This window comes from Oncorhynchus clarkii, chromosome 1 (genome assembly GCF_045791955.1).
Source record: "Oncorhynchus clarkii lewisi isolate Uvic-CL-2024 chromosome 1, UVic_Ocla_1.0, whole genome shotgun sequence".
Taxonomy (NCBI): Eukaryota; Metazoa; Chordata; class Actinopteri; order Salmoniformes; family Salmonidae; genus Oncorhynchus; species Oncorhynchus clarkii.
Window position 1 is genome coordinate 53106419 of NC_092147.1, and position 14200 is coordinate 53120618.

General features: G+C 41.2%; 1 protein-coding gene across 3 annotated transcripts in view; it reads right to left on the minus strand.

The window, feature by feature from the left end:
* The window catches only part of LOC139416575 (tetraspanin-18B), a 105977-nt gene that overhangs the window by 29844 nt on the left and 61933 nt on the right, over positions 1-14200 (minus strand). For all 3 annotated transcript variants that reach the window (XM_071165418.1, XM_071165409.1, XM_071165400.1), the window contains exon 2: positions 1842-1921. In XM_071165418.1, coding sequence (XP_071021519.1) covers positions 1842-1844 — 3 coding nt within the window. In that variant the 5' untranslated portion in view covers positions 1845-1921. The remainder of the gene's footprint in view (positions 1-1841; positions 1922-14200) is intronic.

Genomic DNA, 14200 nt, shown 5'->3' on the forward strand with positions numbered 1-14200 from the left:
TGAAAATGTAACATGGGACTCTGTGATCGTTTTTTATCGTAATATCCCCCTGGGATTTTTGACAACATTTAGAAAACTTTCCAAGACTACGAGCTCTGCATAAAAGACTGAGCATGGGCTGAGGTGTTGTGCGCTGTGGGGAGGGGGTGAGAGTGTGTTTTGTCTTTGCAGACTAGTGTTTGGCATCTCCACTTAACACTACCCACTGGGCACACATATGTTTGAATCAACGTTGATTCCAAGCCATTTAATAAAATTATGTTGAACCAACGTGGAATAGACTTTGAATTGACGTCTGTGCCCAGGGGGTAGTTTCTGTTACTACAAACAAAGAACTCCAGGGTGAAGTTTCCCCTAGGTACAGATCTAGGATCAGCTTCCCTTGCCCCAATCCTAACCTTAACCATTAGTGAGGAAAATGCTAAACTGACCCAAGATCAGCGTCTAGGGGTAAATTCACCCTACACCAACAAAAAACAGCACAGGAACAGGAACAGCTTGGATGGCCATTTGTCTAATGAGTGATCACTCACACGGCTTTGCTCCCTATTACCAGGCCATATGTTAGTTAGATAGAGGACCAGAACCACAGGCCAAACCTGTTACTGTTTACTTTGTTGGTTTGTTAGCTAAGCCTCTCACCGTGAAGCTTTTTTTGAAGGGACACATTAATATTCAAGATAGGCTACAATACAGAGGAATCAGACTGAGTGCATGGAAAGAGAAAAGGTCAAAACAACCACAGCAGGGCCTAGTTGTGTTACAGGTTGTACCTTTGAGGGAGTCAAAACCAAAGCCTGGAGAAAGTGTGTGTGGTGGGGGAGGGTGGGGGGGGGGGGGGGGGTCTGTGTGTGGGCGTGTGTTTGTGTCTCAAAAGAAAGATGGCCATCTGCTACACACATGTAAATACACCACTTGTTAAATAACACAAGTAAAATTCCATGTGCATAGTGCATTCCACAGGTCACGTTTATAAGTCAGTGTTCAAAAAAAATAATCAAATTAGGAAAAGTTATGGCACACCTGAGAGTTGGGAGCCACTGCTCTAGGCTACCATCTGGAAATGGAAATACATTATTTCATCCATAAAAGTTAGCAGGAAAAAACAAACACACACGTGCAAGCACATACACACGCGCTTACACACACGCTTGTTTTCTAGCTTTAAAGGGAAAGCTGTATGGTGAAAGGTTTCCATGTCTGTCTGCAGGCTATGTTGTGGCTTTGTCTGAAGTCCACTTTAACTTCTCGATCTATGCATGTCTGCTGCCGAGGCGTGCTTTGAATGCTAATGCTTTAGATCTCTATGTTAACAAAGGGTCTAACCCTAACTCACTGCACCGCTGTGACAGGCTGAGGGGTCAAAGCCCACTGGTGGTGTCTTAGTGTTTTAGATTAACTAACTTCAAAGTAATGACTCGGACGTCGGGTTTGATACGAAAGATTCTTTTTAGTAATAATACTTGTTCACGTTATATTTAACAACTTTGTTTTGGTACAGAGCAATACAGGTAAGTTGGAAAGTCAGAAAGTCAGCCACAATCAACTGCACCTGCACATAATTGGCGCGTTATCTCTCTCATTCCTCTCGCAAGGCATTCTGGAGGAAGAGGATAACAGTTTGGGCCTAAACACCTCCACAATTCTCTGGGCTAAGATAGACATGCACAGGGAAATAACTGATGTGAGAAAAACACAGAGGGAGAGGAGGCTTTGAGAAATGGGCAATTGAGAAATGGAAGTGTTTTTGAGAGAAAAGTATTAGTCGGGCAAACTCGGTGATGAAGCTATATGCTGAGAGATCATGAGTTGAGATTTGGATGGAAGTGATACCAACATACCATGAGTTTCTGTTTCTGCGTCTTTGTTCAGATGAAGCAGATGACTTCTCTGTTTCTCCTCCTCTCCTGTTTTCATTTAGCTGTGGGCAAAAAGACAGACACAGGTCAGGGGTCATAGATCACATGCAGAACCCTAATGGTTACAGTTTCTCTATTTTTACTAACTTACAGAGAAACTGTCTACAGAACAGGCATGAAGAACATGTGCTGAACCACAATAATGACAGTCAGTTTCTCTGTGCTGAAAACCTGTAGGACCCGGGTATTAAGAACATGTACACTCAACAAAAATATAAACGTAACATGTAAAGCGTTGGTCCCATGTTTCATGAGCTGAAATAAAAGATACCAGAAATGTTCCATATACACAAAAAGCTTATTTCTCTCAAATTTAGTGCACAAATTTGTTTATATCCCTGTTAGTGAGCATTTCTCCTTTGCCAAGATAATCCATGCACCTGACAGATATGGCAAATCAAGAAGCTGATTAAACAGCATTATAATTACACAGGTGCACCTTGTGCTGGGGACAATAAAAGGAGCGTGCAATTGGCATGCTGACTTGCAGGACTGTCCACCAGAGCTATTGCCAGATAATTGAATGTTCATTTCTCTACCATAGGCCGCCACCAACATCGTTTTAGATCATTTGGCAGTTCATCCAACTGGCCTCACAACTGCTGACCACGTGTAATCACGCCAGCCCGGGACCTCGACATCCGGCTTCTTCAAATGAGGGATCGTCTGAGACCAGCCATCCGGACAGCTGATGAAACTGTGAGATTGCTCAACTGAATAATTTCTGCAAAAACTGTCAAACTGTCTCAGGGAAGCTCATATGCATGCTTGTTGTCCTCACCAGGGACCTAACCTGACTGTAGTTTGGCGTCGTAACTGACTTCAGTGGGCAAATGCTCACCTTTGATGACCAATGGCACGCTGGAGAAGTGTGCTCTTCATGGATTAATCCCGGTTTCAACTGTACCGAGCAGATGGCAGACAGCATTTATGGCGCTATGTGGGTGAGCAGTTTGCTGATGTCAACGTTTTTAAAAGAGTGCCCCATGGTGGCGGTGGGGTTATGGTATGGGCAGGCATTATGGTTATTATGGTATGGACAACATTCCACAGGCCACAATCAACTCTATGTGAAAGAAATGTGTCGTGCTACATGAGGCAAATGGTGGTCACACCAGATACTGACTGGTTTACCGATCCACGCCCCTACTTTTTTCCCCCTAAGGTACTTTATCTGTGACCAACAGATGCATATCTGCATTCCCAGTCATATGAAACCCATAGATTAGGGCCTAATGGACTGATTTTCTTATATGAACTGTAACTCAGTGAAATGTTAGAAATGATTGCATGTTGCATTTGTAATTTAGTTAAGTGTATAAAATAAGCCTCTACAAGACATTTCAAATGGTGAGATTTGGCGAGCCAATCACAGAGACTGCGCCAGTGTTTTACCCATGGGAACATTACGCTGATACTCAGCTGGAGGGAGAAATAAAAGGGGACAGAGAATACAAAATGCAGCAGCTGCCTCCTCTAATAGTTCCAATCCTGTCTGTGTCTGTGTCTGTGCGCACGCATGCGTGTGTGCGTGCGTGTTATACCAGTCAAGTAAAATTGTAATGCCTGCCGCCAAGGTAGCTTGGAGGGTAGGAGCGTTGGGTCAGTAACCAAAAGGTTGCTGGATTGAAACCCAGAGCTGATAAGGGGAAAGGTATCCCCCTTGAACCATATGGGTCAGTTAATTGGTCCTTTATTTGTGTGTAACACAGTCTCTCTCTCTCTCTCTCTCTCTCTCTCTCCTCATACTGGATCTATCTGATGCTAACCTTGATTAGCATCTCATGCATTATACATAGGTAAACTAGCATACATTGCTAAATACACGTTGCTAGCAATAACTGACTGTCAAAATGGATATTTACCTTAGTGTGGCTAATGAGCCTAAATGCTTTTAACTTTTCCTACTTCGCTCTTCTGTTCTTTTCAGTTTGCTTTCTTTGCCACAAGTGTCTAAGTTAGTCCCAGCTGAAAATAATTATATGGCAGCGCAATGGAGAGCCAACTACATTACTGCTAGTAGCTATTCCTGCCTGCTTGAACTTAATGCAAAAATAGTCAGAGGAGCTATTCTGATAGAATGACAATACGTTGGAGTGGATTTCAAAGTGATTGACAGTGGCTTTGACAACTGTAAAATCAAATATCTATAGATAGAAGCGTTAGCTGTCTGTGGAGACATTCTCCTCCATTAGATGTACAATTCCAGGCTGTGTGTATTCTACCTCTTACAGACGCTGGGATAGAATGGAGAATCATAATGTCACAAGAGTATTCTGGAACCAGAGCCTAAAGCCATCACCGTCACCACCATCATCCTTCTATCCTTCCACACCATATTGCCAGCAGTATCCTACAGAATCAACAAGACACCAAAACTGACACTTGCAGCTCACCAACCACCCATGGAACAAAAACAGGAACACACTCACACCAGCCCCCATATAGCATATGCGCACACACACACAGACACACATTTTGTGATTATATCTACACACTACACAATGCAATCACAGCCTGAGTAGGTAACTAGCGAGGAAGAGAGATGCTCCAAAATTATACACTGTTATCACAGGGTTTGCACTGTGAGACTCTTCACAGTAAACACCCAGGGAATCAATAAACCTCCACAGTCGTACAGAGGATATAGAGGCACACATCTATAGTATGTGGAAACAAAATCCATCTTTTGGAGAGCAACAGAGGTGTTTTAAACCAATTTTACAGCCTACTTGTTTACAAACAATCCAATATCATCGGCTCTATTTGCTTCTTGGACAGACAGACAATAGATCTCTCTCTATCAGGCAAGTCTATCACTACCTAACCCCCCCTCCCATATATCAATAGCAGCCATACTTAGAAGTGTGTACTGAAACAAAAGGGGTCAAAGTCTATCTATCCTGCCAAGCTGGTAGCAAAAAAGCCTCTCCAATGCCCTGTGCTTAGTGCTATTGTGGTTGGCAGGTAGCCTAGCGGTTAAGAGCATTGGGCCAGTAACCGAAAGGTTGCTGATATGAATCCCCGGGCTGACTGGGTGAGAACTTGGCTGATGTTCCCTTGAGCAAAGCACTTGACCCTAATTTCTCCAAGGTTGCTGTCAATAATGACTGATCCTTAGCTGTTAGGATGTCTCAGGGGAGAGTGGGATATGCAAAAAAACACATGTATAATACACACATGAAATAGGAAACATGTAAGCACCCACCTAATTATTATCTGCTAGAGTAGCTGGTGGAGAGAAGGCAACAGTAGAGAGGGTCTGCATTATTTTCAGATCTCCATGGTAACCTTGCACAGGGAGAAAGTGGAGCACCAATAGGATCAGGGAGAGAGACTCAGCAAGGCGGCGGTATCGGGTGTATGTTACGTGGGGTGAGGGGGAGATCGGCAAACTTGCGCACACACACACACACACACACACACACACACACACACACACAGCAACAACTAAAGGGCGGTGGTATAGTATAGATCCTTGCCTCGTGGGAGACTAGAAAGGCCAGGCCATTGAGGGTCCGAGTGAAAGAGAGGAAATAGAGAATGAAAGACTTCTACCACCAGGCAATAGGTTTCATCTACATCCACTCAAAATAAACCCTTTCAAGTAGGGCTTCTAAATCCCTTTTACTCTCCAATCGTTGACATTTAAGCATCGACCGCTGTGTGAGAGATTTACAAATCAAGCCTGTAGGTAATTGAATAGTGTCTGTTGATATTCAGGCTCTGAGTGAGTTTATTGTTGCATCTACTGTCAGACTCATTGAAAATCGGGTGTGGAGTACCACAAGGATGTGATTCGGGACCTTGTTTGGGATCTAATGTCATCTTACACACTTTGATCAACCCTACCTCATTTATTTCAGGGCACTCCTATGCAGAGGGCCTTGCAATGTGACAATACATCTTACACGGCTAAGCGCTCTTCAATAACAGGTTTCACTTCTCATTTTGTCATTCTTTGAAAAGTAGCAGATGACTTAAACATAGATAGAAGAAGAGTTAAAACCAATCAATTATTTCCAATCCTTTGAGCATTGTCCATCCATCCCCATCGCTTCGCCTCTCGCTTCGCCTCTTCCCCTCTGTGACCACTGACCCACTGTTGGACGAGCGAGCTACACCCAAAGCAGGACTTCTATTGCTGTAAAATTTTGACTTTTAAGAACCAGCTCCACAGCCACCAAATAACATTACGATTCTGACAGATCGTAGGGCTCTGGTTAAAAGTACAGGGAATAGGATGCTATTTCGGACACAGCCCAAAGAGCAAAAGAGCATAACAATAGAGCAAGAGCTTTTTCAGCTATATTTCTCCTGGATATCACAGGTTTTAATGAGCAGAGTGCTGAGACAGACTTATGGCTCTTCTAGCAGATCCAGATTTATTGATCTACAGTGTATAAATCAACCGCCCAGGACAGACGGACAGGGATAAACTGCTGAGGTTGGAGGTTCAATCCCCACACACATCTGATTGGATCAGAAAACTCATCATTAATTTACCTTCCCCTCTCTTTGGTCATAGCTCTCAATAGATTGGTAAACAGTGAGCACCTTGGGTAAACAGATGGGTAAACCCTAACTCAACAAACATGTATCTAGAATAATAGGTGGGTAAACCGAACTCAAATCACCCATCACCAACTGAACTCAATCACCCATCTTAAATTATTTTGATTGAACTCATTTTACCCTGTCCTATGTCTTCTCAGTGTTAATGTTTTGAGGGGAGATGGGAAACCTGAGAGATTGCAGCAGCAGCCCCTTGAATATGTGTTTATGAGGAGTTACATTGATGCTGGTTGAAGCAGATGAAAAAAATATATATATTTTATATATATATATATATATATATATATATATATATATATATACAGTGGGGCAAAAAATGATTTTTAATGAATTTATTTTCAAATTATGGTGGAAAATAAGTATTTGGTTTAATAAATAAATAAAAAGAAAAGATTATGATGGGCAAAAGAACAGACTCTGGACAGAGGAACTCTGGAGCAGTGGAAACGCATTCTCTGGAGTGATGAATTACACTTCACCATCTGGCAGTCCAACGGACGAATCTGGGTTTGGCGGATGCCTGGAGAACGCTACCTGCCCGAATGCATAGTGCCAACTGTAAAGTTTGGTGGAGGAGGAATAATGGTCTGAAAGGCCCTTTCCTGTTTCAGCATGACAATGCCCCTGTGCACAAAGCGAGGTCCACACAGAAATGGTTTGTCGAGATCGGTGTGGAAGTACTTGACTGGTCTGCACAGAGCCCTGACTTCAACCCCATTGAACTCCTTTGGGATGAATTGGAACGCCGATTGCGAGCTATGCCTAATTACCCAACATCAGTGCCTGACCTCGCTGCCATTCAGCCACAGAAACATTAGTAAGTCCCCGCAGAAATGTTCCAACATCTAGTGGAAAGCCTTCCCATAAGAGTGGAAGCTGTTATAGCGTCAAAGAGGGGCACAACTCCATATTAATGCCCATGAGTTTTGAGTAAGATGTTCAACGAGCACGTGTCCACATACTTTTGTATGTGTGTCCACATACTCGTGTAAATGGGTAAAAATAAAAAATCAGACAATGAATATCCCTTTGAAAATGGTGAAGTTATTATTTACACTTTGTAAGGTGTATCGATACACCCAGTCACTACAAAGATTCAGGCATCCTTCATAACTCGGTTGCCAGAGGAAGGAAACAACTCTGGGATTTCACAAAGAGGCCATTGGTGACTTTAAAACAGTTACAAAGTTTAATGGCTGTAATGGGAGAGTACTGAGGATGGATCAACAACATTGCAGTTAATCCAAAGAAGGAAGAAAGCCTGTACTGAATAAAATATTCCAAAACATGCATCCTGTTTGCAATGAAGCACTAAAGTAACATTTTAAATAATGTGGCATGCAATTAACTATATGTCCTGAATAGAAAGTGTTATGTTATGTTGGATTTGCCCCAAACATATCACCTAGTACCACTCTTAATATTTTCAAGCATGGTGGTGACTGCATCATGTTATGGGTATGCTTGTCATCGGCAATGACTAGAGAGTTTTCTCTTCATAAAAAAAAACGCAATAGAGCTAAGCACAGGCAAAATCCTAGAGGACAATCTGGTTCAGTCTGCTTTCAGACACTGGGAGAAAAATTCACCTTTCAGCAGGACAATAACCTAAAACACAAGGGCAAATATACACTGGAGTTGCTTACCAAGACAACACTGAATGTTCATAAGTGGCCTAGTTACAGTTTTTACTTAAATTGGCTCGAAAATCTATGGCAAGAATTGAAAATGGCTGTCTAGCAATGATCAACAACCAAGATGACAGAGCTTGAAGAATGTGCAAATATTGTACAATCCAGGTGTGCAAAGCTCTTAATGTCTTACCCGGAAAGACTCCCAGCTGTAATCACTGCCAAAGGTAATTCTAACACGTATTGACTCGGGTGTGAATACTTATGTAAATGAGATATTTCTGTATTTTATTTTAGATACATTTGGAAACATTTAAAAAATATATGTTTTTGCTTTGTAATTATGGGGCAATGAATATCAAGATGATTGAAAAAAAATCTATTTAGTCCATTTTTAATTCAGGCTGTAACACAACAAAATGTGAAATAAGTCAAGGGGTACGAATACTTTCTGAGGACACTGTATGTCATTATCATTAAGACTGCAGAACAAGAACAAGCTTAACCTGTAATCACAGAACTCAACATAACACATTAACTGGCATGACAATCCATGTCATGGGTGGCCTTGAGTTTGGACATTCCCTGTGACAAAGTTAATGCGCACTATATAGGAAGAACTTTAGAGAGGGAATCCCGGGAACAGAGAGTTCGGAGTTCACTCATGCCACGAACCGCGGGAGATGCACAGTTTCGCAGCCTCGTTTGAAATGAGCTGGTGAGAGAACCTGACTTAAATGAGACTTCTTCACAGAGCTCCTTGAAATCTCTTCTCTTGTTGCTAGTTATTGAACAAATGAAAAAGGAAAATCAACATGACAAGGTAAACACAATTGATAATTATTTAAAAATGGTGTTGTATACAAAGTCAATGAAGTAGGCTATTTGGGATTTTCAGATTATCAGTCATTTATCGATCATGATGAATGATTGACGTTTGTGATCATAAGCTAAGACCTAACATTAGCCAACTAGGTAGCTAAAGTTCTTAGTAAAAAAGCAAGATAAAGAGTTACATTTGTGTCTTGGATGGTTATATGAATGATGAGAGTATGGATAGATGAATGAAGAGGATAGATGAATGAAGAGAGTATGCATAGAATAATGAAGAGAGTACGGATAGATAAATGAAGAGAGTACGGATAGATGAATGAAGAGAGTACGGAGAGATGAATGAAAAGAGTACGGATAGATGAATGAAGAGAGTACGGATAGATGAATGAAGAGAGTACGGATAGATGAATGAAGAGAGTACGGATAGATGAATGAAGAGAGTATGGATAGATGAATGAAGAGAGTATGGATAGATGAATGAAGAGAGTACGGATAGATTAATAAAGAGAGTATGGATAGATGTAAGGATAACATTAAGAGAAAAGAAGGAGGGGCATAGGAAATTACTTGTCTGTCGCTTCTTTATTCACATCTCATAATCTCTCTTAAGCCCCATCTCCCTGTCTGTCTCTCTCCCTTTCTCTCCCTCTTGTTCCTGCTCTCTTCATCTATCCATATTCTCTTCATTCAACGTCCATCAGACAAACAGACAAGTCATTTCCTATGCCCCTCCTCCTTTCCACTTAATGTTCATCAGAAAGGTGGGGGCATTCCTAAAAGATTATATATTATTATTTTGTCATTATATGGAAGTGGGTAATGCTCTACTATTTCAGTAAAAGTTGCTGGAAAGGGAATCAACACTTGACACCTTGCATTCCCAACAAGGAACAGTTCAAGTCTGTGAACCCATCATACATATGTAACTATCCTCACTTGAAGGTAGGCTACATTGTCCAAATGATCCTTTATTGTAGCCTATAACCTACAGATGTAGGTCCATAACCATATGCACTGTAAGTTTGTGATGAAGTAACCCAAGTGCGAATGTTGTCCACCCTTCCTAGGATAAAAAAACACAATGTATGTAATATGTCAAAATTCAACAAACTCCTCACAAACCCTTATAGACTTCTACCATAGGGCTGCTTGGCTAATGGTTTTGACAAGTTTTGCTCTTATGAGAACACACATTAAACTGAAGACCACCAAGACTGAGGCAATTCTCAGAATATCCATCTGTGGAGGAGGTACATCAGTGGGTGAAGAGAACCAAGGATTGACATGTGACATGGAGGGTGGAGAGGACCAGACTGAGGAAAGGACATCAGATAATTTTTAAGGTAAAGTAGGTCCACAACTTCAGCAGCCCTGGCATTGTTCCTTTTCAACTCTGTTTTTCTGAGTGTAGTGAAATTACATGATCAACAGAATGGAATGCGCTCAGACCAGTTTTTACACTCAATAAATGCATGCAACAGCAATAAATTCAAGTCTTGAATGGTTATTTATTTGTCAAATTCTTCTGTACTTTTCAGACAGACTACAGGTGTCAACACAACACCAGATGGTGCTCCTCAGAAGCATCAAAACATTGATCGAAAAACACACTGTTCTGCCAAAATTTCATTTTGCTGAGGACTGAGATAAGTCAAAGATAGCAGGTCAAAAATGTACATATACACTACATGACCAAAAGTATGTGGACACCTGTTCGTCAAACATCTCATTCCAAAATCATTGGCATTAATATGGAGGTGGTCCCCCCCTTTGCTGTCATAAAAGCCTCCACTCTTCTGAGAAGGCTTTTCACTAGATGTTGGAACATTGTGGGAGGGACTTGCTTCCATTCAGCCACAAGAGCTTTAGTGAGATCAGGCACTGATGTTGGGTGATTAGGCCTGGCTCACAGTCACCTTTACAATTCTTCTCAAAGGTGTTCAGAGCTCTGTGCAGGCCAGTCAAATACTTCCACACCGATCTCGACAAACCATTTCTGTATGGACATCGCTTTTTGCACGGGGTCATTGCCATGCGGAAACCAGAAAGGGCCTTCCCAAAACTGTTGCCACAAAGTTGGAAGCACAGAATGTCATTGTATGCTGTAGCATTGATTTTCCTTCACTGGAACTAAGGCCAAACCATGAAAAACAGCTCAAGACCATTATTCCTCCTCTACCAAACGTTACAGTTGGCACTATGCATTCAGGCAGGTAGTGTTCTCCTGACTTCCGCCAAACCCAGATTAGTCGGTCGAACTGCCAGATGGTGAAGTGTGATTCATCACTCCAGAGAACGCGTTTCCACTGCTCCAGTGTCCAATGGCGGCAAACTTTACACCACTCCAGCCAACGCTTGGCATTGTGCATGGTGAACTTAAACTTGTGCGGCTGCTCGGCCATGGAAATCCATTTCATGAAGCTCCCAACAAACAGATCTTGTGCTGACATTGCTTCCAGAGGCAGTTTGGAACTCGGTAGTGAGTGTTGCAACCAAGGAAATACCATTTATACGGGCTACACACTTTAGCACTTGGTGGTCCTCTTCTGTGAGCTTGTGTAACCTATCACTTGGCGGCTGAGCCGTTGTTGCTCCTAGATGTTTCCACTTCACGATGACAGCACTTACAGTTGACCGGGGCAGCTCTAGCAGTGCAGAAATCTGATGAACTGACTTGTTGGAATGGTGGCATCCTATGACGGTGCCACGTTGAAAGTCACTGAGCTCTTCAGTAAGGTCATTAAAGTGGCATTGTTTGTCTATGGAGATTGCATGGTCGTGTTCTCAATTTGATACCTGTCGGCAACGGGTGTGGCTGAAATAGCTGAATCCACTAATTTGAAGCGGTGTCCACATACTTTTGTATAGATAGTGTATATGGTCAAATAAAAAACAGATCACATCATCAAAATAATAAATAATCATAAACACTGAACAATTACATAAAAATACAAACAAAAGTTGCAGTACATTGTAGAGTAGTGGTGTCTAAGTCCAACCCTATTCACAATGGGGCAGCAAAGGTCCAAGCTACCTACCCAAAACGCCAGTGACACCTAGCCCATTCAAATAATGGTGTGAGTCTTTCCACATCTTCTCCAACATTGGGCTATACCTGCATGACTGCATTTTCCTTACATAGCTGGAGTTCTGTAAAAGCAAGTCTGCAATTTCCAGGCAAATAGCACTTCAGAAAGTATTCATACCCCTGGACTTCTTCCACATTTTGTTGTGATACAACCAAAATTCAATATTGATTCAATATTAAAAAAATCTCATCCATCTACACACAAAACTCCATCATGAAAAAGTGAAAATATGTTTTATAAAATGAAATACAGAATGTATTCACACCCCTGATTCAATACATGTTAGAATCACCTTTGGCAGTCATGATTACAGCGGTGAGTCAATCTGGGTAAGTCTCTAAGTGCTTTGAACACCTGGATTGTACAATATGCCCATTGTTCTTTATAAATTCTTCAAGCTCTGTCAAGTTGGTTGTTGATTATTGCTAGAAAGCCATTCAAGTCTTACCATAGATTTTCAATCCGATTTAAGTCAACACTGCAACTAGGCCACTCAGGAACATTCAATGTTGTCTTGAGAAGCAACTTCAGTGAATATTTGGCCATGTGTTTTAGGTTATTGTCCTGCTGAAAGGTGAATTTGTCTGCCAGTGTCTGCAGACTGAACCAGATTTGGACTGTGCTTAGCTCTATTCCGTTTATTTTTTATCCCAAAAAACTCCTGAATCCTTGATGATGACAAGCATAACCATAACATGACGCAGCCACCACCATACCTGAAAATATGAAGAATGGTACTCAGTATTGTGTTGTGCTGGAATTGCCCCAAACATAACACTTCGTATACAGAACATGAAGTGAATTTCTTTGCCACATTTTTTGCAGTTTTACGTTAGTAAAACTTACTAATGGATGCATGTTTTGAAATATTTTTATTCTGTACAGGCTTCCTTCTTTTCACTCTGTCAATTAGGTTAGTATTGTGGAATTAATACAAAGTTGTTGATCCATCCACAGCCATTAAACTCTGCAACTGTTTTAAATTCATCATTGTCCTCATGGTGAAATCCCTGAGTGGTTTCCTTCCTCTCCATCAACTGAGTTAGGAAGGAAGACTGCATCTTTGTAGTGACAGGTTGTATTGACACACCATCCAAATAACTTCACCATGCTCAACGGGATATTCAATGTCTGCTTCTCCCCCATCTACCAATAGGTGCCCTTCTTTGCGAGGCATTGGGAAATCTCGCTGGTCTTTGTGGTTGAATCTGTGTTTGAAATTTACTGGTTGCCCAGGAACCTTACAGATACAGTGCATTCAGAAAGTGTTCACACCCCTTCCAAAACATGCAGCTGTTTGCAACAAGGCACCAAAGTAATACTGCAAATAATGTGGTAAATCAGTTAACTTTTTGTCCTGAATACAAAGTTATGTTTGGGGCAAATCTAATACAACACATTCCAGAGTACCACTCTCCATATTTACTAGCATAGTGGTTGCTGCATCATGTTATGGGTATGCCTGTAATCATTATGGACTGGGGAGTTTTTCAGGATAAAAAAGAAAAAGAATGGAGCTAACACAGACAAAATACTAAAGGAAAACCTGGTTCAGTCTGCTTTACACCAGACACTGGGAGATTAATTCACCTTTCAGCAGGACAATAACCTAAAACACAAGGGGAAATGTACACTGGAGTTGCTTACCAAGAGGGCAATAAATGTTCATGAGTGGCCAAGTTACAGTTTTGATTTAAGTCTGCTTGCAAATCTAAGTCTAGAGCTGAAAATTGTAGTCTAGCAATTATAAACAATCAATTTGACAGAGCTTGAAAATAATAAATGGCAAATGTTGCAATATTCCGGTGCACTGCTCTTAGAGACTTACCGAGAAAGACTGACAGCTGTAATCACTGGTGATTCTAACATGTATTGACTCAGGGGGTTGAATAGTTATGTAATCAAGATATGTTTATTCTTCATATATATTTTTTAAACGTTAGAATTTTTCTTCCACTTTGACAGAGTATTTTGTGTTGATCGTTGACAAAAAAATGACAATTAAATCCATTTTAATCCCACTTGGTAACACAACAAAAAATATATATGTTCCATGTGCTCTATTTCTATGCTTCCCGTTAAGTTTTGTTTTTGCGTGTTTTACTTTCGGTGTTGTACACCAGCTTCAAACAGCTGAAAAAATACAATAATT